Below are 25754 nucleotides of genomic sequence, written 5' to 3'. Positions count from 1 at the left end.
CAGCACGCGTTGCCACCACTCCCCCACGGGAGGAAGGCCGGGTGCTCACCCCGCTCTGTGCAAGCACCCACTGAGCCCTTTGCACCTGATGCTTGGTGCAGCCCTGCCCCGTGCCCCCAGCCGCAGGCAGTCCCAGGGGGGTGGCCGGGCTGTGGTGATGCTCCCGCTGCCCCCTCAGCTCTGCCCCCCACCAGCACATGCCGCACCAACCCAGAAGCTGCCCCGAGATCTGGGCATCACCAGCACCAGCAAGATGCCCCTTGTCCCCCCACCGCTGCCCAGCGTGGGAGCGGGGTGCCCCTGCCGCCCACCTTCTTGCTGGCCGAGAACGGAGACCCGGGGCTGGTGGGGGTTCCCGGCTCAGAGTCATCTTCATCCTCCAGCACTTTATCCAGGTACCCTATGGCCTCCTCTTCCTCCTCCATGGCTGGCCGGGCAGCGGGGCGGCGGAGGGGACCCCGCGAGGCTCCAGGCAAGGGGCTCACGCGGCCGAACCTGCCCAGCCTGACTCAGCCCTGGATGCCGGCCACCGCCGCGGGATGAAAGGAGCCATTATGGGATCCCCGGTGCTCCCGTCTGCCCCAGCTCCGGCCCTCGGCCTCGGTGTCCCAGCCGCAGCGCCAGGCGCTCCTGGGGCAGCTGCACAACCGCCTCCGAGCAGCGGCGGTGGCGGCAACTCCGGGGTCACCAGCGGTGGGACAAGAGGGACAGCCTGACTCTCCCCTGGCCTCCGCTCAACCCCCGGGGGGCCGCTGGCGGTGGAGGGCCGCTGCCCGCCGCCCTGCGCCCCAGCCAGCCCCGCCGCTCCGCCCTGCGCGCTCGCTACAGGAAATGCATCTCTTGGCGCTGGAGGTGGGGCTGCTCCGCCGGCGGCGTGTGGTCAAGGCTGGGGCGCGCAGCAGCCGCCTTCCCCAAGCCAGCTCTCCCAACGCTGACAGAGCTCGGCTTGCCCAGCAAGACCCAGGGGGAGGGGTCCCCTGCCAGGACCCCGCACCCTCGGCAGGCGGAGCAGCCAGCAAAGGGAGAGCACCCGTCCTGCCTGCCACGGCCCCCCCAGTCCCCCCGTGTCCCCCAGGCAGGCAGAGAGACGGACCATGGGGATTGCCACCAGCGCAAGTGACCTTGGAAGGCAGCAGCAGAATCAGGTCCCGTTAGGGGACTTGGCTTCCCACCCCCAGAAGGGTCCCGGACCCCTCCCCGTCCCAGAGGGGACCCAGCAGCTCCACAGGGCAACGCAGCTGAGTCACACACCTTCCCACAGCACCTGCCCCGCATCCCATGGGGATTAGCACTGCCACCTTGCCGCTGTCCCAGCCCGACCACAACCCCAGGGCAGCTGGGGAGCGGGGACATGAGCGGTGGTGTGACACCTGTGAGGGACATCGTGGGCCCTGGCGAATGGGGCAAGAACGGGCTGGAGGAGGGGACACTAACGCAAGAGCTGTTTCAGCAGTTTCCCCCCGCTCCTCAGTGGCAAAAGAGGAACCAGCGGCCGCATGTGCTCTGCCCGCAGGAGCTGGCTCTCCTCCCCATGCCTGTCCAAGCCTGAAACAAACTCCTGCTGCAAGAAGTGGGCAGGGACACAGACACGGGGACTTTCCAGAGCCTGTGCCCACGCCACAGCTCAGGCCCTGCCCAGCCTTTGCTAAGAGGGGTCTGTACCAGGGCACCAGGTCCCTGCCTGCTGCGGCCAGGTCCCCAGAGCGAGGAATGCTCCCTGCCCAGGGGAAAGCCACCTGCAGCGCCAAACCCAGCAGCACCCGAGCAGGGGCTGGGCCACCACCCCACACCATGACCACGGCGCTTGCGTTTTCCAGGCAGGAGAGGGAAGAACAGGCCATGTCTGTACGCAGCGGCCAGGGGACCCCAGGCACAGCCACAGCAGCCCCAGGAGCTTGCAAGAAGAGATGCTCCACCAGAACCCTCCTCTAGCCCCCAGGCTGGGAGGTGACACGTCCAAAAGGCAGCGACACCAGTCCTGCCTCACTGGAGAAGAGTGATGGGGTGAGCCTGTGCCACCGGCCACGGCGGGACCCGCACACAAGCCCATGCCCATCGCGAGGCTAGACACACATGCTGGTACTCAGACGATGCTCCGCTAAGCCCCAGTGCAAGCAGCTGCAGATAAAGAGATGGAGGCAGAGCCAGCGCTGAGCTCCAACACTTCCCAATCCTGTTAGTGCCAACCAAGCCGGCTTCAACTGCCTGTGTCCAACACCAGCACGCCCCACCAGCCCCCAAGGGCACTGCTTTGCCAGCATCCCCCACGGTCTCCCCCTAACCCCGCTTCCCCGGGGACGGAGCCCATCGCCCACAGCACATCCATTGCCAAACCCCACTGCCAAACCCTGGCACCGGGGTGTCAGGGCTGGCGCTCGCAGGGCTGTACCCAACGTCCCGCTGGGGGAAAAGGGGCCCCGAGCCCGGGTGGCTTGGACCCAGCCCTGGGACAGGGTCCTTGGCGCAGCGGGGTGGCAGAGGGCCGGCAGGCCGCCCTCCCTCCCTCCCTCCCTCCCTCCGCAGGGACCGCCGTTCGGCCGCGCTGGGTGCCGGGAGGAGGATGCTGCGCAGCAGCGGGCCCTGGGGAGGAAGCCACACCTCTCGCCTCCTCTGCCTCAGCATCCGGGTTAAGGGCTTAACTCTTTCCACGACAAAAACCTTCACGTTTCCCAGCCCGGCCTCCTCCCCCTGCCAAACCCCAGCCCCCGGCCCGCTGCGGGACTCCGGCAGCTCCCCCAGCCCGGGCAGCGGCAGGCGCCGGGGGGGGGCTCCCCCAGCCCGCGGCCAGGCGGTCGCTCCCCGCCAGCAGCCCCGAGCCCTGTGCCGAGGGGCCAGAGGCGCCCGCTGCCCTGCCGAGGGTCCGCTGGTCCAGGGCACACCCCGGGACGGCAGCCCCGATGTCCCCGGGGACTGCGGCCCCACCGCCCCCGGGCTTTACGGAAACTTTTACTCTGGAAAAACATTTTTTTCCCTTTGGTTTCCCGCCCCGCAGCTCTCCAAGCATCCCTCCTGTGAAAGATCCTGGATGAACCCTAAGGACTTTCCCGAGGATGCTCTCGGAAGAGCAGAGGGAGAGGAAGGGTTAAACCTAAGTTCCCCAGAAGAGGGGGGACACAAGGTGTCCCCTCCCGCTGGCGGCTCGTCCCCGAGTGCCGCTAGATGGAGCCGGCAGCCCGGCGGAGCGGCTGCACCCTGTCCCCAAGGGCTCCCCGGAACAGCGGGCAGGGGACCCCAGGGACCCCAAGGACCCCATGCCTCCCAGCAAGCCCGGCTGGGCTCCAGCACCCGGACCCCGCTCTCCGACCGGCCCGTGCCGTCCTGGCTCTGCCACCAGCATGGCACGACGGGGCAGGGACACGTGTCCCACAGACGTGGCACCCTCACAAACAGCAGCTGAACAGGGCACTGCTCCCCGGAGCCCAGAGGGCCACGGCCAGCAGGGTTTGGGATGCCAGGGGACAGTCCCCCAGGTCACCGCAGCACCAGAGCACCGCCGACACCACTGAAACAACCAAGCTGGGCACCCCCAGCCCTGGCTTCAACCACACCCGGCAGAGAGCTCTGCGTCCCGAGCACCTACCCCTGTGCCGAGGCCATCAGTGGGCGTGGGTGAGACGCCGTCCCCGCTCTCCTGGCCACGGGCGCTGAGCTGGGGGGACATGGTGGGCGACTCATCGATGTAGGGCATGGTTTCCGAGCCCTCCGGCAGCGCCTTGGGCTCCTCGTTGCCCTCAGCGTCGTACTCATCTGCACCATAGTTGAAGTCTGCCAGGGGAAGAGAGGGTGGTGGTGAGCATCCAGGCAGCAGCACGCTGAGAGTCACTGCATGGCACACCACAACTGCCCCAGCCTGCAGTTACCTGCGGGCGACTGACCCCGTGTCCGATACCCGGGGCCACGCACGGACACGCACACCTGCACCCACAGCCCACCCCAGCCCCGCCGGCCTCAGCTGCCTGCTCTCTGCCTGCCTGGCCGAGCAGGCAGGACATCACACAGAGCATTCTCGGCCCGCAGGGCATCCTCCGCTCGACACACTTCCCTATATTTGCATAATTAACAGCACCGAAAGGCCGTGGGCCTCGTCTGCGCAGGGACAGCTGCTCTGCCAGACGCCCTGGCCCCACACAAGCGGCTCTACCCTGCCGGCCTGGCAGCCACCATCCCCGTGCCATCCCCAGGGAGGGATGGAGCCGGGCTGGCAGCCACGGCCGCCCTCCTCCCCGCTTCCCCATGCCCATCCTCCTTGGAGTGTGGGAACAGGTGCCAGGATGCCTGGGTCCGCAGCATGGAGGACACTATCACCCGCCCTGGAAGAAGGGGGACGGCGGCAGCTTCATGGCAGATGGGTGGCTCAGGCCACGCTCGGGGGGCAGAAGGGGTCTGCTTTCCCCAGCGCAGGATAAGGCCACTGCCACACCAGGCCAGCACCCATTTTTGGATGCCCTACGCTGTCCCACAACCCCCTGTAGCACACAGCCTGGGGGAAGCTGTTTTGGGGAACTGGAGCCCCGAGTGGGAGCAGGGGGGGTCTGAGGTCTGTGACGGGTCCCCGGGGCGCAGCAGGGGAACCGGGGTACATCCTAACCTGTTACCATGGAAACAGCAGCGGCTCGGTGGCGGCAGGAAGAGGCGGCTGCAGCAGCCCCGAGATGCTGACAAAGGGGAGGGGGAAGGGAGCCTGGCTGCGGCAGGGGTGGCCACGGGGTGCAGCCGGCACCCCCAGCCCAGGGCCCATGGCTGAGACCCCCTCATCAGCTCCCAAATAGGTGGCGGGCACGGCTTGCCCAACCTGACCCCACATCAGGCCCTTGCTCCCCTCCCTGCCCAGCAGCCCCATGGCCGTCCCCACGGGCTCCCCGGCTGCGGGCAGTGGGGGGACCCCAGCCAAGACCCTGGCAGACACCCTGGTCAAAATTGGGTGTGTGGGGCTGGAGCAGCCATCCCAGACCAAACCCTGCACCACCGCTACTTCATGCCCCCATGGCCCCACTACCCCAGCCAAGGACTCCCCTGACTCCCACCAACACTACTCAGCACATTAATATTGCATTCGGCTTCATATTTAAAGTGGATAAATCTTTAAATCAAAGACTGCTGCGAAGCCTGCTCAGGCCGAGAGCCCTGCCCGCTGCTGGTGGGGAGGGACGGGGGGGTCCCATGCTGCATCTGGGGGTGGGATGGAAGAAAGCCGTGACACAGACCAGATGCATCCCAGTTCTGTCAGGGCATCGCAGCCCCTCTCAGACCTTGCTACATTAGCAATTAGCAGCTAATAACCATCCCTTAGAGGCTGGCGTGCCACCCGCACCAGGCCACAGCGGCCCCATTCAACCCAGGAGCTGACTGGGTATGAACTAGCTGGATGGGCAGAGATGGGGGAGCCCGTAGCTCCCCCCGGTCCTCAGCTTCCAGGGAAAGGGGATCCCCGGCTCTAACTCGTCCTGCCTCCTCAGAGTGGGATGTCCCTCATCCCTCCTGCCTTTGACGGGTCCCAGCTGGGATGCCTCCAGCACCGGCCAGGAGCGAAGCAGCATGAGGTGCATTAGCATTGGTGTTCCCCCATGACGGCCACCTCCCCGGGACACCCACCCCACGCAGCTCCCCTGAGCCCACCCAACCAGGCACTGTCCCCGGGCTGGGGATGCCCCAGAGAAACCCAAACCTCTCGCCCAAGCACCCTTCCCCATCAGGCGGGGTCTAAGGGGGAGCCAAGGCAGCAGAGAGGGGACAAAGCTGACGGTCCCCACCAGGCACACCAACTCGGAGGCTGTCAGGCTCCACCACCTCCCCTCCACCAAGGCCAAGGTCTGCAGCTCCGGGCTTAACCGCAGAGTGGGCAACAGGGGCACCCAGAGTGGCACTGGCACTGTGGGAGACCTGGCAACCTGGGCTGGAGCGGCTCGGCGGCAAGGTAACAAGGAACACAGCTTTAATGAGGCAGCTGGGGACCCTGGGAGGTGACACCCGCAGTGGTGCAGGGAAGAAGGCGGCATCGATGGCACGGAGGGGGAAGGGACTGACCTGCGGGGACGCAGGAATGACCCGGCGCTCACACAGCCATTGCTCCCAGTTGGAGCAGATCTACGTCCCAGTCCCAGACCTGAGCTGGGGATGAGACCTACAGGCAGTGCCCCAACAGGCAGCCAGGGAGAGGGACCCTGCGCTGCCTGCAGGAGGGAGGACGGAGCCATCTCCCCATGGCTCCAGCTGTGCCACCCATGGCCGTGCAGTATTTACGGGGCTCTCACCTGGGGAGGCCGGGCAGAGGGACCTCCCCAGCACCCGCTGCAGGAAGGGAACCAAGCACCACCAAGCAGCCAGAACGGGCGAGTGGGACATTGCTGGGTGAGGGGACATGGAGGGGCTGGCCCCTGCGTCTGCCTGCCTGTGGGGTGCTCCTGCCACCCAGCCAGCCCAAACTGAGCACCTCCCTCCTTCCCCCACAGCTGCATTGCCCCTGCAGCCTGTTCCTGTGCCTGTGCCAAAACCCAGCGCTATTTTTGCTCCCGTTTTTTAGCAGCAGTGGAAATCCTCCTGCTCCACCCCAGGCATGGGGACCAAGGGGAGGGAGGCAGCCTCGCCCAGGGGAGCCACTCTGGGGGGGCGAGGACACCCCAGCCCTATGGCCCTGAGCTGGATCCAGCCCCGTAACACACCAAGGGCTGGCACCCGCAGGACACCAACACCCGTCAGGGCAGGGGTCCCGCAGGCTGGCATGTGGCCCCGGGAGGGTGACAGGGCCAGGAACGTGTCCTATGGGGGGTTACTTTCCCCAGGAAAATAATGTTTCCACTCTGCCACATCTTCCCAGGTCTGACCCGGGCTAATCCCAGCGCAATGGTCCCCAAGAGGGAGCACAGCCAAGGACAGCAGCCGGCTCCTTCCCAGCCCGGGCAGGTGACAGCACAGTCACAGCAGCTCAGGGTGGCATTTTCTTCACTTTCCAGCCAGGCGCATGCTGTTCGCCGGCACCCTGGGAGCGCACCGGCACACCCCAATGCTCACCAGTCCTATGCCACTGCCAGGAGAAGCCCAACATCTGCACGGAGCCTGCAAGGTTTTGGGGAAACACTGCGGTTTCCCTGTGCCTGGGTGAAAATTCACCATGACAACACAGATGCGTGAGCTTGCCTCGGACCTGCCTCCGCGGGCCTCCTCCAAAGGGTGGCTCAACACAAACAGCATCTCCTCCGTGCCACCGCTGCCTTCCCCGGCGTGACAAAGGCCAGACCCTGCCCCACGTCCCCCAAAACATGGGCACCACACCGAGCAGCCTCCCCCATGCCTCTCCCCTCCATGGCGAGGGTGGCTGGAGGAGGATTTGGGATGGCAGAGCCATCGCTTTGCAGAGATGCCATGGCTGGGAAGGACCGCGCAGAGGCTGGGGCTGGATGCGGCCTCTGGGCTCCAGCCCAGCCGCCTGCACAAGCTGCACAGCTGCACTGGACCCTGGGACAGCCACTGCTGGATGCGGCCTCTGGCTGTGGGTGTTGGACGCTTCGGGCTGGAAAATTTGGGGGGGCTCAGCCATCTGCAACGTGCCCCTCGCAGCCCCTGCTCCCTCCAGGGCACGGCAGAAGGTACCATGCCACCTTCTCTGGAGCATCCCACCTTCCCACACACCCACCTGTGCCAAACCCTGCTGCCCCACAAATGCCAGGCTCTGAGCTCAACCCCGCACCCCAAAACCCACCCCCAGGGTGCGTGCCCACGCAGCTCAACACTCCCCCAGAGTGAACAACGGGGACCTTGTGACCAAGTCCCCCCATCCCCCTCGCCGTGTCCCTGGCTCCCTTGGCCGCCGCTGACACAGCTGCCGTGGGACCAGGACCGGCACGACTCTGAGGCTCGTTCCTCCCTGCTGCCTGTCCGTGGGACGGGGGGGGATTCACACCCTGGACACCCCTGGCCCTGCCGGCTGCCAGCCCCCCAGGTACCAACACCGCATTGCCACAGCATCCTCGGTGCAGCGCCTCGGAGCTCGCTGCGAAAATCACGGCTGAAGTAGAGGAGCCTTCCCACGGCCACATAGGGACGGGGCAGAAAGCACCCATGTCCCCAAGGACCCCCGTGGGCAGCGCCAGCTGTCAGGCTGCTCCGGCCCCAGTGAGCCCCACCATACTGGGGCCACCATCACCAATCCTGCTCATGCAGCACCCCCGGAGCGAGCAGCAGATCCCCAGAGCCTGGGGGATGCCAGACCGACTCCGGCCAGCGCTGCCCTGCCACTGGGGCATGCGGGCTGCTCAGGGAGGGGAGCGCAACCCCCTGCCAGCATCGCCTGCCCCCTGCCTGGGCTTGGCTCAGCTCGGGAGCCCCCCGGCACGGGATTGCCAGCACAGCATCCCTCCCCAGTGCGACGCAGCGTTACACAACAGGTAGGGGGACCCGCCACCCCGACCCCCCTCGCCGCCCCCCAGCCCAGAGCACGTACTGCTGTAGAGGGTGTCAATCCAGGAGAGCCGCGGCAGGCCGCGGTGGCTCAGCGGCTCCATGCTCGGGAGGGCTGCGCCGGCTCTCAGCCCCGCCAGCCGGCTCTCATCTCACAACAAAGGCAGCGGGCGAGGGCGGGAGGCGGGGGGCCGCAGGCCCAGGCAGGGGCTGGATGGGAGAGCCGGGCACGGCCGCCTGCCCGGGCACACGGCGGCTCTTCTGCCAGGGGTGCCCAGGGAAGGAGGTGCCGCCTGGCAATGGCAGCGCGTCCCGCCTCCCGCCCCTGCCTTGCCAGGGGGAACCGAGCTCAGCGTCCCCCCACATGCAGCCACGCCGACCCTCCACAGGGGTCTGGGGACCAGGGAGGAGGAGGAGACGACAGTGGTGGCACAGGGGCGTGCGGCTGCCCCCCAGGCCACCCCAAGGACAGTGGGGGGAAAAGGGGAGCCCAGCTCCACCACCCTTTCCACCATGGTCTTATCCCCTCTCTATGACCCAGGGATGCTGTGCCCCCTCCCCAGCAAAACCTCGGCAGCCCCTCAAACCGCTACGGCTGAAGGACACAGGCTCCTCCTGGCCCTGCTCCCCCCAGCTACAGCAACCGTGGGAGAAACCAGGACCCCCAGGAGCTGGGAGCTGCCCTGCCCCGTACAACCAGGGTCAGCAGAGCGGGGCACAGGCAGGCAGGGGTTAAACCACCCTCCCCAGCTGCATGTAGCCAAAGGAAATCTAAAGTGCCAGAGTCATCAACCCCAATATGTCAGGGCGCCAGCCAAGCGTTCAAGTGCAGAGGCTGCCCTTGTTCAGCCTGTGCCGGCACCGCTGCCCCCGTCCCGGTGGTGCGGGCAGCATCCCCCGACGGTGCCCTCGGCCACATCCTGCCCGCAGGCTCAGCCATGCGGGGAAGGGCCTGGACCAGGCGCCAGGGCCAGATGGGAACCGGGCAGGAGGGATAACACTCCGCCAGGCACAAGGGGAAGGCAGAGCCACCAGAGCATGAAGTGCCAGGACGTGGGTGGCATCGGCAACTGCCCCGGCTGGGAAACCTGAGGGGACCCTGCCAAGGCGCTGCCACCACTTGATCCCCGCTCCCAGGGATGTTCACACCAGGCTCAGATGCAGCCGATATATTTTGGGGGAGCGCAGCAATGCCAAGGCTGTGGTTTGGCATGGCTGGGGCACATGGAGCCACCGGCACCTGGCATCCAGGGTGAGGAGCCACTGCTGCCCCTGGCACAGCCCTGCCTCCCCAGAGGGCCGTATCCAGCCCCAGCGTGGTGAGGACCCATGCCCACAGCCCACCACCCCCATGGGCTGTGTGTCACCAGGTGCTGAGTCAGCAGCACAGGGCACAGCCTGGGTACAGCTGCCATTTCCCACCCCTCGCCCACCCCACTCCCAGCTATTTTGGGGAGCCGAGCACACCCCCACAGCTGCCCCACTGGATGCTGCTGGGCACCACCACCACCCCTGCACTGCCCGGTGCCGAAACTCCTCTTGTCCCCAGGCCGTTAGCGTGGGCAGTGCCAGCCCTCCCCAAGGGTGACAGTGCAGGCACAGTGGGACGCATTGGCCGCTCCCCGTCCCCCACCAGCTCCCCCATTTGCTCCTGCCCAGGCTCTGGCTTGGTACCACGGCCTGTCCCTGCTCCATCCCTTACAGGTCCCGATGGAGAGTCCCCTCCATCGGGACAGCCAAACCCTGTGCCCCCACAGCCCCCCGCAGCATGAGGCCCTGCCGACTGGCGCAGGGAGCTATCAGGAAGGCAACGGTGGTTCGGCTGAGCACATCAACCCCGTTCACAGCAGGAAACCGTGCTCCGCTCACGCCTCGGGGAGCGCCGCAGCAGCACCAGCACCAGTAGTAGCAGCAGCAGCAGCATAAGGTGCAGCCGCTCTCCCTCCAGCATGGAAGCTGCAGAGACATGGGGGCAGCAGGCAGCCCGCAGCCCCCCGGGGTGGCCGGTTTTCCATGCACGGCTCTCTGCATGCACGCAGGGGTTTTTCCACATGCTTCCACTGGCCAGACACACTTCCTGGCCGCTCCCACCCATGGCACTAGCCTCTCCACGCCACGGTGCAAACCCCTCTCTGCACATCTTCCTCTTTATCCAATGCAGGGCATGAGCTGAGCACTCAGACGAACTGCCCGTGGGCCACCAGACTCCCAGGACCCCTCCGCCAGCTGGCCACCCCCGACATGACACCGCACAGCAGGCCCTGGCAGTGCCACGGCCCAGGAGGACCAGGCAGCCAAGCGCCCCGGAGCCTGGCCGGGCGGGTGCCCTGGAAAGCCTCCTCATACACCAAGATGCCCAAACTGGAGCCGCCTCCGTGCTGCACCCGATGGGCCTTATCTGGTTGCACACACCAACCCAGGCAGGTGCCCTTGCACAGCCCAGACAAAACAGCACCACCAAACCACTGGGCTTTATTTTTACTTCGGTTTTCATGCTCTTTTCACCTTTGCAGAAACAACAACAACAACAAAACCCCAAAACCTGCAAAGCAGCTGAACCTCCCTCCTCTCCCCGGGGCCAGGGGGAGCACCCACCCACACCCAGACACCTATCACCCTGCGGTGACACAGACCAGCCCTGGGTCAGGAGACGCTGCCAACCGCGTTCTCAACGCACCCTAACCGCCCCCAGCTCCAACCGCAGCACAGCTCCAGCTGGGAGCACCCTTGCTGTGAGAGCGGAAAGCCGAGTCCTGCGGTTCCTCCCCGCTACCGGCCAGCCCCGCGCAGCCTGCTTGGTGTCTGGCTGTCTGCCTGGCATCTGCCCAGGCCCTGCCCGCCAGCCCACGCATCGCTATTTCTGGACTCTTGTGCAAGAGGCTTCTCCAGCCACGGCCACATGAGCCTCGGCGCTTGCCTGGGGCCAGGCTGGGGCTGGTGGTGGGCACCCACGGCTGGGGCTGGCAGTGGGCACCCCGGGCTGGCAGCAACCGGAGAGCAGCTCCGGAGCTGTCTGCACCTCCAACACCGGCGTGGGGCAAAGAGGGTGTTTTCCTGGGGGAAGAACAGAGGAGGAGTGGGTGGTTGGGGAGCACCATGCAAGTGGCAGCATTAGATAAGGACTAAGAGAGCAGCCAGAGTCCTTTGGTTGGGAGAGGTGAAGCCTAGATGTCCTGGAGCCATGGCAGTGACACAGCCAGGGCAGCAGAACCCAGGGCTGCGGTGGGAGACACCAGTCAAGAGCCCAGCTTTCCGAACTCCTCCAGTGCCCACTCTGCCGGGCTCTCCGGGAGCTCTGGGCTGTCCCTCGCTGGTGCAGAGCAGCAGCTATTCCCTTGCCAGAGGTTGCAGAGGGGGAAAAGAGGAATAAATGAAAATGTTTCCACCCTCCCAACCAAGGAGCACAGCAGATCCTTCCCGCTGGGTGTCCTGAACATGCCACTCCTCAGTCCAACTCAGCATTAAACTTTTCCCCCAGCATCACTTTCCTGCAGGATGGAAACCCCGAGGTCTGCGCTTCACCAACCCCAAGCTCCGCTTGCAGCCTCAGGGCACGGCTGAGAGGTGCCCGGAGCGCAGGGCAGCCGCTTGGAGCCTCCTGCCCTCGGGGAGCCAAGCAGGGCACCAGAGCCGGGCAGGCCCCCCCCCAGCAAACATGGGGAGGGGGGCAGAGAGCCAGCCGCAGCAGCAGCGCCCTTGGCCTCTCAAAATACCAGACAGAGAAGGAAAGAAAGGTGGTGGCTGCTCACAGGAAAAAGCCTCTAATATCAGATGAAGGCCTGGCCCAGCTATCGCATTGCATCTCTCTTCTGAGAGGGAGGAGATTGCAAGCTGTATCTGCCAGCGCCGCAGCCCCAGGCTGCTCCTCTCCCACCCAGGCCCTGGTGCCAGCACTGCCGAGACGGCTTGGCCAGGTTTGCTTCCCTATGCGGGACCTGCGAAGGAGAAGAAAGAGGTGGTGATTCACAGCGTTGGAACAAAAACCGCCCATGGCAGAAAGCCCCGGTCCCGATCTTCAAACAGTCCCTGAACTTCGCAGCTGGGACTTATCTCGGGGCAGATCTGCAGGATGTCCTCCTCGCTTCGGCATCGGCCGGGCTCCGCTCCCCAACTACAGCCAAGAAACGTTGCTGCTGATGATCTACATATGCAAATTACCCTGCTTAGCAAACACTGATAAAGTAACCAGGGGTGGGAAAGCCATGTCAATTTGAAGGTGCCTCTTGGGGATGCAGCTCCGGCTGACCTCAGCGGGAGGACCAACCCAGCAACGCCATGAACCAGGGGCACAGGTGCCATTTTCCCGGGACGGATGCACATTTCAGTGAGCTGCCTTGGCTAAACCAGGCTCCCGTCTCTAACCCAAGGGAATATTAATCCCCCGCCAGCACGGGGGAAAGTGTTTCCCTCCGTTCGCTGCTGCAGGGTTGGCCGCAGCAGACAGCATCCAGCAGAAGACAGAGCAGAACCATCCACTGGGATCCCAACGGGCGGCATCGCTGGCCACGCTGGGCCGGAGGGGAGGAGGAACCACCCAAACAAAGAGCCCCGCTGCACAGAAGTGTCTTTCCAGGGGGGAAAAAAAAAACAAACCCAAACCAGATTTCAATAGACTTACGATGCAAATGTATTCAGGCCCCGCAGGGCACTTCTGGCTGTAGCCAGCCACCTAATGAGGGTTTCTTGCGTGCCCTGCTGCTGCTGCTGCTCCTGCATGGGGGCCGCCGACTGCCTCACAACCAGCCACTGCTGCACCGAGCCCAAGGGGGCCAGTAGGCCACCTCCGAGCCGAAGCGCTTGCCCCTGCAGCGGGCACAGCCCATGGCACCGCTGGCACCGAAAGGGGAACTGCGTCCCTTCCTTCCCTTCTGCAGGGTGCTGGGGCAGACTGCGCAGCCCAGCGCCGCTGCCCACCGTCTGAACGCTGCTGAGCTGGGGGAGCTCAGCATCGTCTCTGCCCCAAATACTGGGGGGAAACACCCCCCCAAACACCCAGCCAGTGGGACCGTGCTCAGCTGACGGCACACAGGGACGCGCAGGGATGCTGCAGCCAGACCCACCTCCTGCAGGTGAGATATCAGCATCTCTGGGCCAACAAGAGCAGGTACCCCAGCTGTGCTGGGGGAGAGGAGGAAGCCGCCCCGGGAACGCCCACGCCAATTTTGAGGACCTGATTCGGAGGAGATGCAGGTTCATGATGCTGGGCAGCAGCCAGATTCCTACTGCAACCACGCTTAGCTGATGCGAGAGCTGATGGCAGAGGGGAACAAGCCAGGTGAAAGCCAGACCCCGCCACAACAGCTTGCCAGAAGCACAGATATGCCCACCGGGGCCCGCTCACCTACCGCCCCCCTGCCCGGTGAGAGGGACGGACCCCCATCCCACCGCATGTCCATCCTGCTCGGCGTTCGCAGGGTGCCGGCTCGTGGGAGGGCCGTTTCTCCACCCAGCAGATGCTGTGGCCGCTGCCAGCTCTGCCCCGGAGCAGAGATCCCGGTGGTGCCCGCAGGCAGAGCTGGTCACAGGTTTCCCCTTTGCTCTTCCAGCTCCTTCACAAGCCCTCCACAAGGAAATTACTCCAACAACCAGCACTTACTGCTCTCATTTAAAAGCCCTGCTTTTAAACAGCAACTGTTCTACTCAAAGGCACACACTTAACCTCGTGAACTTTTGCATTTATTTATGATTTTCTTTAATGGTACCAACCTGCCCCAGCATTAACCCTTCAGTCCTCGGCTCGGGCAGCACTGCTCTCCGGGGAGGCAGCCCCATGCCACGCAGGGGTTGTTGTCACGCTGCCGTCAGGGGGGGTTGTGGAGAAATGCCACCTCCCAAAACGCCACCAGGCCCCAGAGCAGATGGAGACAGTTCAAAGGTCCCCAGCAGGCACACACACATGCACGCTGCAGTTTTGTCCTCGCCTAAGCAGTTAAAATTAAATACAGCAACTCTGCCTGGCCTTCCCTGGCCAGACGAGGAACTTTCAGCATCTTTAGAGCCAAGCAAGCACTTTCCAACAGTGGGGAAAAAACTATAAAGTAAAAATTAAAAAGAAATAAGAGGACACAGGTGGTAGATGGGCTCTCGGGGAGGGACAGCTCCCACCCACGCACCTCCTTGCTTTGGCACCGGCTTCAAGATCCCTCCTGGTGCTACAGGAGGGGAAATGAATGCACAGACAATGCAACACTTCACCTTCCTGGGTGCTGCGGGATCACCGCTCCTTCACCTCTTGCACGCCGCAACCCACCCCAGACAGAAGGAGATGCACCAGGATAAACTCTGGACTTTGCTCACTATTTTCCGTTCTCCTTTTGCTGGGGTTTCAGGGGATTTTCCAAGAAAGAGATGAGGAACCAGCAGGGTCCAAGGGTGGCTCAGGACAGCAGGATAGAGTCCTGCCCGCAGCACTGCCCCACCATGGAGGAGTTCCTCCGGGACAGACAGATGCCACTTTTGCAGTATCATGTATTTGCCAGCAGCGGCATGAGCTGAAAGCAGGGACGGAGCAGCAACAACAAGCCCTGCCTTTACCCAAACCACAGCAGGAGCCCCCAGCATGATGCCCATGGCAATCCGGCCCCCAGCCGGGTGCACAGGGATGATGCGGCTGACGCCCCGGGGACTCTGGACGTGCCAGGGCCCCTTGTCCATCTCAGCCCTTTGGTGCACGCACTGACACTGCTGCATTTCTGTGCTTACTGCCCTGCGAGGCAGGGACCCCGCTGCTGCCAGCAGCCTCCCTTCCCGTTTCCCAAGGTACTAGCGAAGGCGGTGTGGCAGGGCGAGCAGAAGAGCCCATGTGACTCCAGGATCTTTTCACGACAGAAACTGTAATTCCAGCTAAACAGAGAGCCGGGGATTTCATTTACAGCACAGCTCGCAGCTGCAGCATCCTGCCATAACCAGATCCATCAGCCAACGCCACTACGGACTATTCCAGCTATGCCAGCGCTCCCCACCCCAGAGCTCATGTCTCTGGGGCGCAGGGCGCTGTATGGGGCAGGTTGGAGGCTCCCGAATCCAGCAGCCTTCCAGAGGAGCTTCACGAGTTCCCGCAGCATCCCAGCTCCACAGCAAAGCTGGCCTCTTTCTCACCTTCCCAAGGGCAAAGCGGGGAAACCCAGCGCTGAGTTTGTTCCACCTCTGTGGGCGCTACCCGGCTGCCGGACACAAAGCATCTCCGAATGAGCATCACCATGTCCCTCCTCTCGGTCACCGACACAGTCACCTCCCGCCCACTCAGCTCACTCTCCTCGTGGGTACCAACCTGCAGCACCGGACCCTTCGCCCCAGACTTGTGCCGTGGCAAAAGGGAGGTGATGGAGGCAGCACCCAGTCAAAGCACCGCCGCACCCCGGCGCACCCCGACCACCTCCCGGCACAGCCACGCGCAGCATCGCGCATACTCAGCTGTGAGGCCAGCTGCGTGTTTAGCCACAGGGACAGGTGACGGCTGAGATGAAGGGAATTTTAGTCCTTTCCACGTGTCATTTTTAGCCATCTGCTCGCTGATGCTCAGATTTTATCAGTCCCGGGTGAGCTGGCACAGGCGTTATTTCAGATGCCAGGATCATGTATCTGGCTGTCACACACGCTGCTCTCATGCAATAGCTGCAAACAGGGGCATCTTGCAGATTTCCTTGCTTTAAATCAGATTAATAAGAAGCTACTTAAAGGAAACCACTGTCTTTCCCCAGTAATTCCCATAAAGACGGTATTCAACACTCCTTTGCTTGCTGTCCAGATAGCGCTGCCGTAGGTTGCGGTGAAATGGCCAGGGACCGACCATGTTCAGCCACAGCACCAGTACCATTAAGCTCCAAAATTCACATAAAATACCGAGGGACCCCAGGCAGAGCAGCAGTAACTGAGTTACCACCCGGACTGCTGGTGGGAGAAGCAAACAGCACCGCAATCGGGAATTTTTAATTATATCTGAAAAATAGAAGTGAAAAGAAAACAACAGGAGCACTAACTTAACCAACTGTCCGGAGAAAGGGGGATCCAGGCAACGACCGCACGCGTTTTACTGTACTCTCAAATTCTGCTTTTAAATGTCAGCACTGGCAGTGCACACAGGCACCCTTATAACACGCAACAAAGAAAAGCGCTGATGCTCGGGAAAGGCTCGGGACAAGGCTTGGGAGAGCCCTTCGCCGCTGCTGTCAGCCGACCTCCGCACAGAGCCCGGCCGTGCCACAGGGCAAGGAGCCGGGCACTCGGCGGAGGGGACGCTGCCTCCTCGGACGAGTACAGGAGCTGGGCACCATGATGGAGACCCATTTGGGGGAAGAGGAGGAAGAGGAGGACGAGGAAGAAGAGGCCACATTTAACCACAGCAGATGCAACCTTGGATTTCAGGGTCTTTCCCAAAAGACTCACCCTGACCAGCTGCAAAGGTCTTGGTCCAGCCTCCTCAAAGGGTGGCGTGGGGCTGGAGGACCCCTCCGAGTTATGAAGCCGGGACCCTCGGGGGCTTACGCTGTGCTCCAGGGAAGTCCCTTTAACAACATCCCCCCCCCGGCCTGAGAGCAGCCTTGCACAGTCCTGGGTGTTTGGAAACATTCAGGAGGATTACCCAGAAAAAATAAAATGCAGGATCCAAGCGTAAATCAGAAGGATTGGCGCTTGGTCACTCCGACGCGCTCGAGCCCCCTTGGCCACTGAGCAGCTCTCCAAAAACCACAATTGGTGCCCACTGATGGGGAGCTGGAGAAGGGCTTGGGGTGGCCCTTTGAAGGCAACAAATCGAACATCCTCGGTTCTCACTGTGGGGCCGGGAACAGGCTCCCACGGCCGGTCCCTGCTGATCAGGGAGAGGCACAAACACGTGTGAGCGAGCCTGGCGCAGTACGGAGACAACACCGAAAGTAGCCATGTACTTTGGACGTTTCACCTCCAGACGGCTCGGGAAGGTGAAACGGAAACTGAGCTGTTCTCCTGCCCTACAGACTAATGCAATAAATATAAAGTACGCTAAATATTAAGCATGGTTCAACATCAGAGTACTTGCTACCCCGGCAATCTTAAACCAGGATGATACAGCCTTGGGGAAAAGCCACCACCCCAAACAATCGAGCAACAACAAAATTAACTCAAGTCATCTGCAGAATCAGCAACATAAAAAGTGACATTCCCTAGCTGTCAGGACTGTGTTCGAACCGGGATTAAAGCTGATGCAATAACAACTTCCAGGCCACTAGAAGTAGGACAGCGTGACGGGTGACAGTGCTAGCTGGCTGCGCCTTCAGTGCCACAAAACAGCCAGTCATTTGCAAAATAACATCATCCTCAATCCGCCCAGAGAAACGCCCCGGGACACCTCGCCACCCTGGCATGCTTCCACTTCAGCAGCTCCAGGACTTCCCCAAGGGAGATCACAGGGTGCCACCCGAGCAGGGGTGTCCCCGTGAGCCAGGTCACACCTGGAGGAAGTGACTCTCCTTCAGTGTCCCAGCCCCAGCGGTGGCTCCTGGGCCAGTGGCACATCACCAAGAGCCAGTTGCAGGGGACCAGCCAGCCACCCTCCCTCCTCGCATGCCTGAGGATGGGGTGTTGGCACTGGACACCCTCAGAAGTGGGACAGGGGCTTGGGGTGGCCTTAGTGGTGGGACAGCACAAGGGCTGAGGGTGGCATTAGCTGTTTGACAGGGATGGCACAAGGGCCTGGGGTGGTCTCAGTGGTGGGACAGCACAAGGGCTGAGGGTGGCATTAGCTGTTTGACAGGGATGGCACAAGGGCCTGGGGTGGCCTCAGCCATGTGACAGCATGGGGTGCCCCTGGCTGCCTGATGGGGACAGCCTGGGGAGACCATCAGATCCTCTGCCGTGCCACAGCATGGTGTGCATTGACCATGTGACAGGGATGGCACAAGGGCTTGGGATGCCTTAGCAACGGCATGCCATGGCATGGGGACGTGGGGACGGAGTGGCAGGCGGTGCCCTTGACTGTGCCAGGGCTATGGCATGGGAGCTCAGGGCGGACAGCACGAGGGCTGGGGATGCGCAGCGGCACAGGATGCCCTTGACCATGCGATGGGGGTGGTACAGGGGCTGGGGACACCCTCGTCCCTGGTGTGGGATGCCCTGGGACGCAGGGTGGGGACGGCTCCCCCTCGGCCGTGCCGGGCCCCCCCGCGGCACCCACCTGCCGAGGAAGCGTCCTCCGCGTCGGAGCTGCCGCCGCTGCCTCCCTCCGGGGAGCTGCCCGCGGGCGCGCCGGCGGGGCTCGGCGGCGGGCGGGGGGCGGCGGGCGGGGGCGGCGGCGGCGGCGGCGGCGGGGGGGCTCGGGCCAGCGCCGCCTCCAGGTAGCCCACCTTGAAGCGCTCCTCGGCCAGCGCCCGCTGCAGGCGGCGCAGGTGGCGGCGGCAGCGCTCCAGCTCCCGTTCCATGGCCCGTACCGAGCCCAGCTCCATGCGGGGCGCCGGTTCCCCCGGGAACTCCGCTTGCCAGTGCCGAGCGAACTCCGCCCGGGCCGCCTCGCCCGCCGCCGCCTCGCCCGCCGCCATCCCCCGCCCCGGCCCGAAGTTTCCCCCCGCGCCGCCGCCGCCGCCGCTTTCCGCCCCCCCCCCCCCCGCCACCGCCGCCGCGGGGCCTGACGTCGGTGCCCGCCCCCGGCCCGCCCCGCCTCGGCACGGCCCCGCCGGGGCGGGGAGCAGCGCTGCCACCGCCCCCCGGCTCGGCTCCGGCTGCAAGCCCGGTGGAGGGAGCCGCCGGGTCACCTGCGCCCGGCAGCTCCGCCTCTGCCGCTCGTTCCCCGGGGAGCACCGCAAGTGCTCCCCGGGCTTAATCCGCGATGGATTTCGGGAGCCCGAGCGGGGTGCGGGGGGGGTGGCGGTGCCGTATTCCCGGCTGTTTCGACCTTCGGTTCCTCCGTCCCCACCTCTGGGTCTCCCCGGAGGAGCTGCGGGACGTGGGCCGGGAGGATGCTGTGCAGGCGAGGAAGCGTCTGGCGTCGGCAGCGTCAGAGCAGTTAACAAAGCGACAGCTAATGACACAAACAATCCCACGCGCTGCAAGAAATCGGTCCCCGAGCCAGGAACAACCGAGCCTTGGAAGCGCGGCGTAGCTCCTGTGCCACCGAGCTGCTGTGCCCCCAGCCAGTGCATGCCCCGGCCTTTGCTCTGGAGCTCCGCCCGTCTCCCAGCCATCCTCATCCTCGGGCCGGTGATGCTCTGCCTGCCCTGTCTGTCTGAGGATGGATGGGCCATTCCCACCAGACGGAGGGGCAGGCACAAACTCCTGCGGTGGGCGATGAAGGCCCACGTAAGGCTTTTCGCCCACTCTGTGCCGCGGCACGTGTGCCCGCTGCGTTTAAGCTGCCAGGGCAGCGCGTGTCCCCCCAGCTCACTCCTGCCCCACGGGACAGGGCTTTCCAACCCCACGCCCTGGGCAGGGTTGGTGGTTCCCTTGTGCCATGCGAGGCGCTGGGGCACAGGATCTCGTGGGGTGCCAGGGGCAGAGAGGCAGGAGCCTCCAGGCAGCGCGGCCGCGGGGAGCTGCCTTCCTCTGCCTCCTCCCGTGTACTGCATGATGGCTGGCTGTGGATGACTCACAAGCCAGTGTCCCTTGTGCCACCTGGCTGTGCCCCAGCAGGAACAAAGCGCCCTATTTATTTACCCACTGGGCCCAGGCAGTGTCGCCACAACCGCCTCCTCCTTCCCCTCCATCACCACCCAAGAGCAGGGGGCTGTGCAGGGGTGGGCACCTCCCTGCATGCCAGTCCCTGGGTCTCATGCCTTGGCACCGTGGGCTCCCTCTCCGTGGGCTCCCTCTGGCACAGCCGTGCCTCCCGGTGCAGCCTTCCCGAGGAGGATGGATGGTGCTGGGACACTGCCAGGAGCTGGGCAGCCCCCCCAGCCCGTGTCAGCTGCCCCCTCACCACCCCATTGGGCTTTCATCTCCAGTGAGGGCTGCGCTCCCGGATGGCCCCGGCAGCTCTCACCTGGAAGCGGCAGCGGTTTGGGGGTGCTGGATGGATGCGAGTGGGGGGCGGCCAGTCCCGGGCCCTTTGCAGGAGCTGCAGCCCCTACTCAGCAGCAGCGTTAGGGGCAAAGACTCCTAAAACACACCTTTGGGCTATGGGACCCGCGAGAACTGTGACGATGCTGCCCAGATGCCCAGCATTCAGCAGTGCCCCAGTCTGGTGTGACACATGCTGGAGAGGTGGGGTATCCCTGGAGGTTGAACCCCTTCATGGATGAGGAGGAGGGGTGCCGTGAGTGGTCTGATTTATGCGTGGCGACGGATAATTACAGCTCTTTCATCATCTGTCAGGCAGACGGGCCCAGCAGAGCCTTACAACACATTTCTGGCTCCCCGTCTCAGCCCATAAATCTCTCCAGCGCACAGCGATAAATCAGCGGGGGCTGAGGGAGCAGGGCCAGGGTGGGCGTTCCTCCTGGCCTCCCACCCTGTAATGGGCACCTAGGTAGGAAGCATCCAGGACGAGGTGGGGACGGCCCAGCGGGATGCACTAATTACAGGTGGCAGGTGGCATCCGATGACCTGTGATTTACAGTCTGGCCTTGCCCGCTTCCGAGAGCTGGATCCCTGCAGGGCCAGGGCTACCCAGAGCTGAGATGCTGGGAACCCCCGGCAGCGCTCCCCAGCAAGCTCCCGGGGGCTGTGGGCAGGATGGGGGCAGCGGGCTCTGCCCTGCCTGGTGGGCACCTCTGGGCTGCTGCCTGCCCTCTGCCCCTGTTGCCATCCAAGCATCGCCCCGGTTGGCACACAGCTCTGTGCCAAGCTCAGCCACCTCTGCATCTGCTCCGTACTGCACCTCCTGACCTCCCACATGAGCAAAAACATCCCTGCGGCAGGGATCTGTCCTGCTTAGCTGGGTTTTGGACAGGCATATCTCAAAGTGGGCCAGCATGCACGTCCTGCCGGCATTCAAGAATCCCGAAGAGCCTCTTGCTCCCGAGCTGAGCTCACTGTGTAAGTCAATGGCCGGGGGAGCATCCACTCCTGGGCAGAGCAAGACTGGGCGGCCAGAAGGCTGCTGGGGAGAACAAGAGGGCCATAGTGAGCACAGGTGAGGGCTCAAAAATATTTGCAAGCTTCACCTCCCTTTGAAGTCCTGCTGCCTGGTCCTCCCCTCTCCCCGAGGCCCCAGCTCCTGATTTATTGGGTTCCTGGAGCAGAGGCACCTAAATTAGCTCCGACTTCAAAGAGCCAAGAGAGGAGAAGGGCAATAGACAAATAGCCCCCCGCTAATTGTGGCTATTGATCAAACATGAGCCGGGACAATCAGATAGGAAGGGATGGATCAAGGGGAGCACATTCTCCCGGGGGCTCTGCTTTTGCACCAGTCACCCCAACAATTTGTCAGACCCACTCCTGGGCCATTTTTCAACAGGTTACCCCTCGCACAGGAAGGCACTTAGCGACTGCTCGCTAATGAAATGATGGGCAAACACACGTGGCGGCCCCGCGCCGCTTGGAGGATGAGGACCTGGCCCTCCCCATGGCCTCCAGACCCGCCGCACCTGGCAAGTCCCTCTGTCCCACCGGCTTGGGGATGCAGGGAACAAGGAGCTGCTTTCAGCACGGTCTTCCCCAGAGTAAGTGCCGGGCAGGCCCGGCAGCACCAGCCCAGACAGCTCTGCCCCCGGGCTCCCCGCTGCTGGGAAGGGACAGGAAGGCTCTGGAGGCAGGTAGCACTTTAGCTCTTTTATCACCTGCCCCTATCCCCCCTGCCACATTCCTGCTTCCTGCTCCGCAGGGCAGAGGCGTGCCAAGCCCGGTACATTCCTCTGCAGGCTCCCGGGGGCTGCTCCTGCCGAGGCACCCACCTACTTCTGTGCCCACAGATGCTCTCGTCTCACTGGGGTGCAGCTGCATAGAGCAGCCCTAAAGCACTGTCTCAACGGCAGCTCAGTGCTCCAGCCCCCTTCCTGGAGCAGGAATCATTTTGTCTTCTCCTGTGCCCAGGCACAAGACTCGCTGCTCTCCTCAGCAACCTCATCACTCTGTGCCTCAGTTTCCCCTAGCTGGGAAAAAACAGAAATGCTGCAGCACCAGTGAGCATGGGGGAGCGGAGCCCGAGCCCCGTGCCAAGGTGGCGATGCCCCACGGGGCTCTGCCCCACAGCACTGTATAAAACCCAAGGATGACCCGGCCCAGGCTGAGCCGCCAGCCTGCCTAACGTAGAGAAGGGCAGAGCAGCTCGAGGAACTCTTGCAGTGACCAAGCTCTTAGCAGAAACTGAAGCAACCACTGCAGTGTGTGCTTGGTAGAGGTGCTTCCCCCCTGGGACCGGTGAGCATCCCACCTGTCCTGGTTAAACCACGACACCACCGCAAGCTCTGGGCACCCCAGCACCGGTGCCCCATGCTCTGGCCTGGCACCGTGCTCAGGAGCATCCCCGCGGGCAGAGGCCAGGCAGGGCTCGCCCTGTGCCTCTCCGCAAGGCAGCACACCTGCAGGCAGGTGAGGAGGGTCAGGAGGGAGCCACGTGATGAGCCCCGCGGTGGGGTTTTTAGAGGCGGCTGCATGTCCCTGGAGGAGTGTCTCCCACACCTCGCAGGAGGCAGGACCACAGCAGCACCTCTCCAGCTCCCCCTCACCGCGGCCATGTCGGGAGCAGTCATGGGGAAAGGCACAGCGCCAGAGCCCGACAGCTCGGAAGAGGAGCTGGAAGCGGGGAGCACACCCCAGGCGTGCTACGGGCAGGGTCTGTGGGGCCCCCAGGGCAGGGAAGCAGCCACCTGCCTGGGGGATGCCGAAGGGATGAAGGTGAGGAAGAGGAGCAGGCCAGTGCGCTCCAAGGCCAGAAGGATGGCTGCCAACGTCAGAGAGCGCAAGAGGATCCTGGACTACAACCAAGCCTTCAATGCCCTGCGGCTGGCCCTCAAACATGACCTCGGTGGCAAAAGGCTGTCTAAAATCGCTACCCTCCGGCGAGCCATCAACAGGATCACGGCTCTGTCCCTATCCCTGCACGGCGCCGGGTGCTGCTGGCCCTGCGCGCACTCCGAGTGCCGCGGCCGGGCCGGGGTCCCTGCACAGGAGCCGGGGGTGAAGGCCAGCCGCCCCCAGCTCCCCTGGGAGCATGGTTATGTAGGCGCTGCCGGCTTGCAGCGCTGCCCTCCGTCCCCTCTCTACACCGGCTTTTCCCCTGAGACGCAGCTCCAACACTACGAGAGCCCGAAGGAGGATCGTCTCATACCCAGCCCTGCCTATTTCTCCAGTGGGACCCACCACCCCGGGCTGCGAGGTGCCTGCCAGCAGAGATACACGAGCAGCCTGCAAGACCCCCTGGCCAGGGCAGTCCCCTGGCAGTTGGGCTATTGCCAGAGCTGGGGACACCAGCAGTGCCTCCCCATCCACTGACCTGCAGGGCTGGGGTGGCGAGACGGTGCCGGGAAGGTAACGCATCCGCGGGACAAACGGGGGGAGTGGGAAGGGACTGTTGCATGAGAGAGAAGCGCTGCAGGATGCAGAGCTCAGCTGTGATGCTGGCGAGAGCCGTGAGCCCCCGACACGCCGTATGGGACCCCAGCACTGCCTGGCTGCGGCTCTCCGCTCTGCGGGAAAACTGGGGAAGGTGGGAAGTCCTCTGGAAGTGCCAGCTCTGTGTTTCTTGTTGCGAGGTCTCACTGCTGCAGATTGTCACTGTTATTTATTCTCACTTGCTTGCTCTGTGAGAAAACATGACTTAAAAACCCAAGACCAGGGCACTGGCTGTTAATATGTGTGGGGCGGACAGACGGGCCACGGGGATCACACTAAAGCCCTTGGCTGGCTGGTCACTCTGGCTCCCGCCGGTGAAGGAGGGGATCAGAAGCGGGGAAATGTTAGTGCCCTGGGACTTTTGATGCTAAGCTCATTGGTGCAGATGTTTGTGGCCGGCAGATTTGCGAGGCCAGGCCAGGAGGGGAGACAGATGTCGGCTTTCATAAAACCCACCCATCCATTTGCGGTTTCCTCCTGATCGCAGCGAAGTGGCTCTGGTGGGACAGGCCGATAGCGTGCTCCCAGCCGGTCCCAGCAGTAGGGAGGAAGTGGGGGGGGAATTTTACCTGAAAGGCCCCTTTGGCCCCTTCCTTCCAGCTCAGAGAGCTCAGACCGGCTGGGAGGGCTCCTCTTCTGCCCGGGCCTCAGCAAACTGGAATTGCTGCAGGAATTAGGCAGGGTTTTATTGCCGCACACGTGACAATCGGCAGATTTTTGGACAGGGTAAATCGCGCTGTGTAATTCCCGCAGTCCTGAGCCCCTGCAGAGCTCCTCCAGCCCCGCTGCACCTGCCCCAGTGCTCTCACTCTAGCCCCGTCGCTGGCTGCCGATGCACCAAGGGCAGTCTGAGCTTTCCATGCCGGCATGGGGGTGCACACGCTGGAACATCTATCTCAACCCTCCCCTCTGGTGTGCCAGTCCCTCCCCAGGGTCTCCTCCTCCTCCCTTAATCCCCAGATGGGACAAGGGAGCTGGGAAATGAGCAGAGGAAAGCTAGCAGCAGCCAGGAGAGAGAGCTCTTTGCTCAGCAAAGGAGCCTCTTTGAAGTGCTGATGATGTGATGCATTCTTGGCTTTAATCTCCAACAGATGTTTCCCCTGTCAGAAGAAGGCCTGCAGCGATGTCCACTGAAGGAATCCTGCTTCTCCCAACAGCATCCCTGTGCTGGGCGGCTTCCCCTGCTCTAGGTCTCCCCGGAGCAGCGCATGCCCCTGCTCTGCCCTGTCAGCACCCATCATACAGGGAATGAGAGCCCAGCAATACCAGCATTCAAAGAAGGTTTAAGTGAAACCCAGCCCTAACCCAGATACAAACCCCTCCCTCCACCCAAATTTGCATCTCCAGGTTTTTAGCTTTGGTGTTCAGTCAAGGCAAGACGGTTGGAAGCAGATGGCCAGAGAGGCAGAAGCAGGGGGAAGGCATAATAACCCCGTGAGACCCCCTGAGGCAGGGTCACCCCTCTGCTCTTGGGTTCACATGTATGAAACACGGGTCCTAATTCTGTCTGGAGGCTGTGGGATGGGATAAGTCCCAGTGGAGCAGGTGGGGGGGCAGCAGCCTGGCAGGCTCTGAGTAGTGTTGGGCAGCAGGCAGCAGGCCCCAGACGGCAGCAGGTTCCTTGCGCACCTCTCGGAGAGGCAGAAGGTGCTGGGTGTGCCCCGTAGATGGCACTCACTGCCGGGGAAATCCCTGACAAATTTGGAACTGAAGCATGAAACAGAATGGGTGGAAAACATCCATCTTTGCCAGGCATCCAGGCTCTGTGGGTTTTTTTTAGCCCTCCCTCCCACCCCTCACAGCATCCCCCACTCCCAAGGATGCTGTTATTTGCTTTACAGCACATAACCCACCCCGGCACCTGCACCCTTTCTCCTTCGCAGGTCCTATGTAGGGACGCA

General features: G+C 63.4%; 2 protein-coding genes across 5 annotated transcripts in view; one reads left to right on the top strand and one right to left on the bottom strand.

The window, feature by feature from the left end:
* ABR (ABR activator of RhoGEF and GTPase) overlaps nt 1-18621 on the bottom strand; it is a 42769-nt gene extending 24148 nt beyond the window's left edge. Inside the window, exons 1-2 of one of the 4 annotated variants that reach the window (XM_076354928.1) lie at nt 18545-18621; nt 3581-3765 (exon numbers count right to left, since the gene is read on the bottom strand). In XM_076354928.1, coding sequence (XP_076211043.1) covers nt 3581-3688 — 108 coding nt within the window. In that variant the 5' untranslated portion in view covers nt 3689-3765; nt 18545-18621. Of the gene's footprint in view, nt 1-311; nt 784-3576; nt 3766-8437; nt 8658-18544 lie in introns of those variants that run through there. The other 3 variants (XM_076354929.1, XM_076354933.1, XM_076354930.1) reach the window with 3 other exon arrangements.
* A 4353-nt stretch (nt 18622-22974) lies between these two features.
* On the top strand, nt 22975-23733 carry BHLHA9 (basic helix-loop-helix family member a9). The gene has a single exon (XM_076354949.1). It carries the CDS (start codon nt 22975-22977, stop codon nt 23731-23733), a length of 759 nt encoding a protein of 252 aa, XP_076211064.1.
* Nucleotides 23734-25754: the final 2021 nt, after the last annotated feature.

This window comes from Aptenodytes patagonicus, chromosome 17, assembly GCF_965638725.1.
Source record: "Aptenodytes patagonicus chromosome 17, bAptPat1.pri.cur, whole genome shotgun sequence".
Taxonomy (NCBI): domain Eukaryota; kingdom Metazoa; phylum Chordata; class Aves; order Sphenisciformes; family Spheniscidae; genus Aptenodytes; species Aptenodytes patagonicus.
Note: the sequence above shows the minus strand (reverse complement) of the source record. Positions and strands in the feature narration are given on the sequence as shown.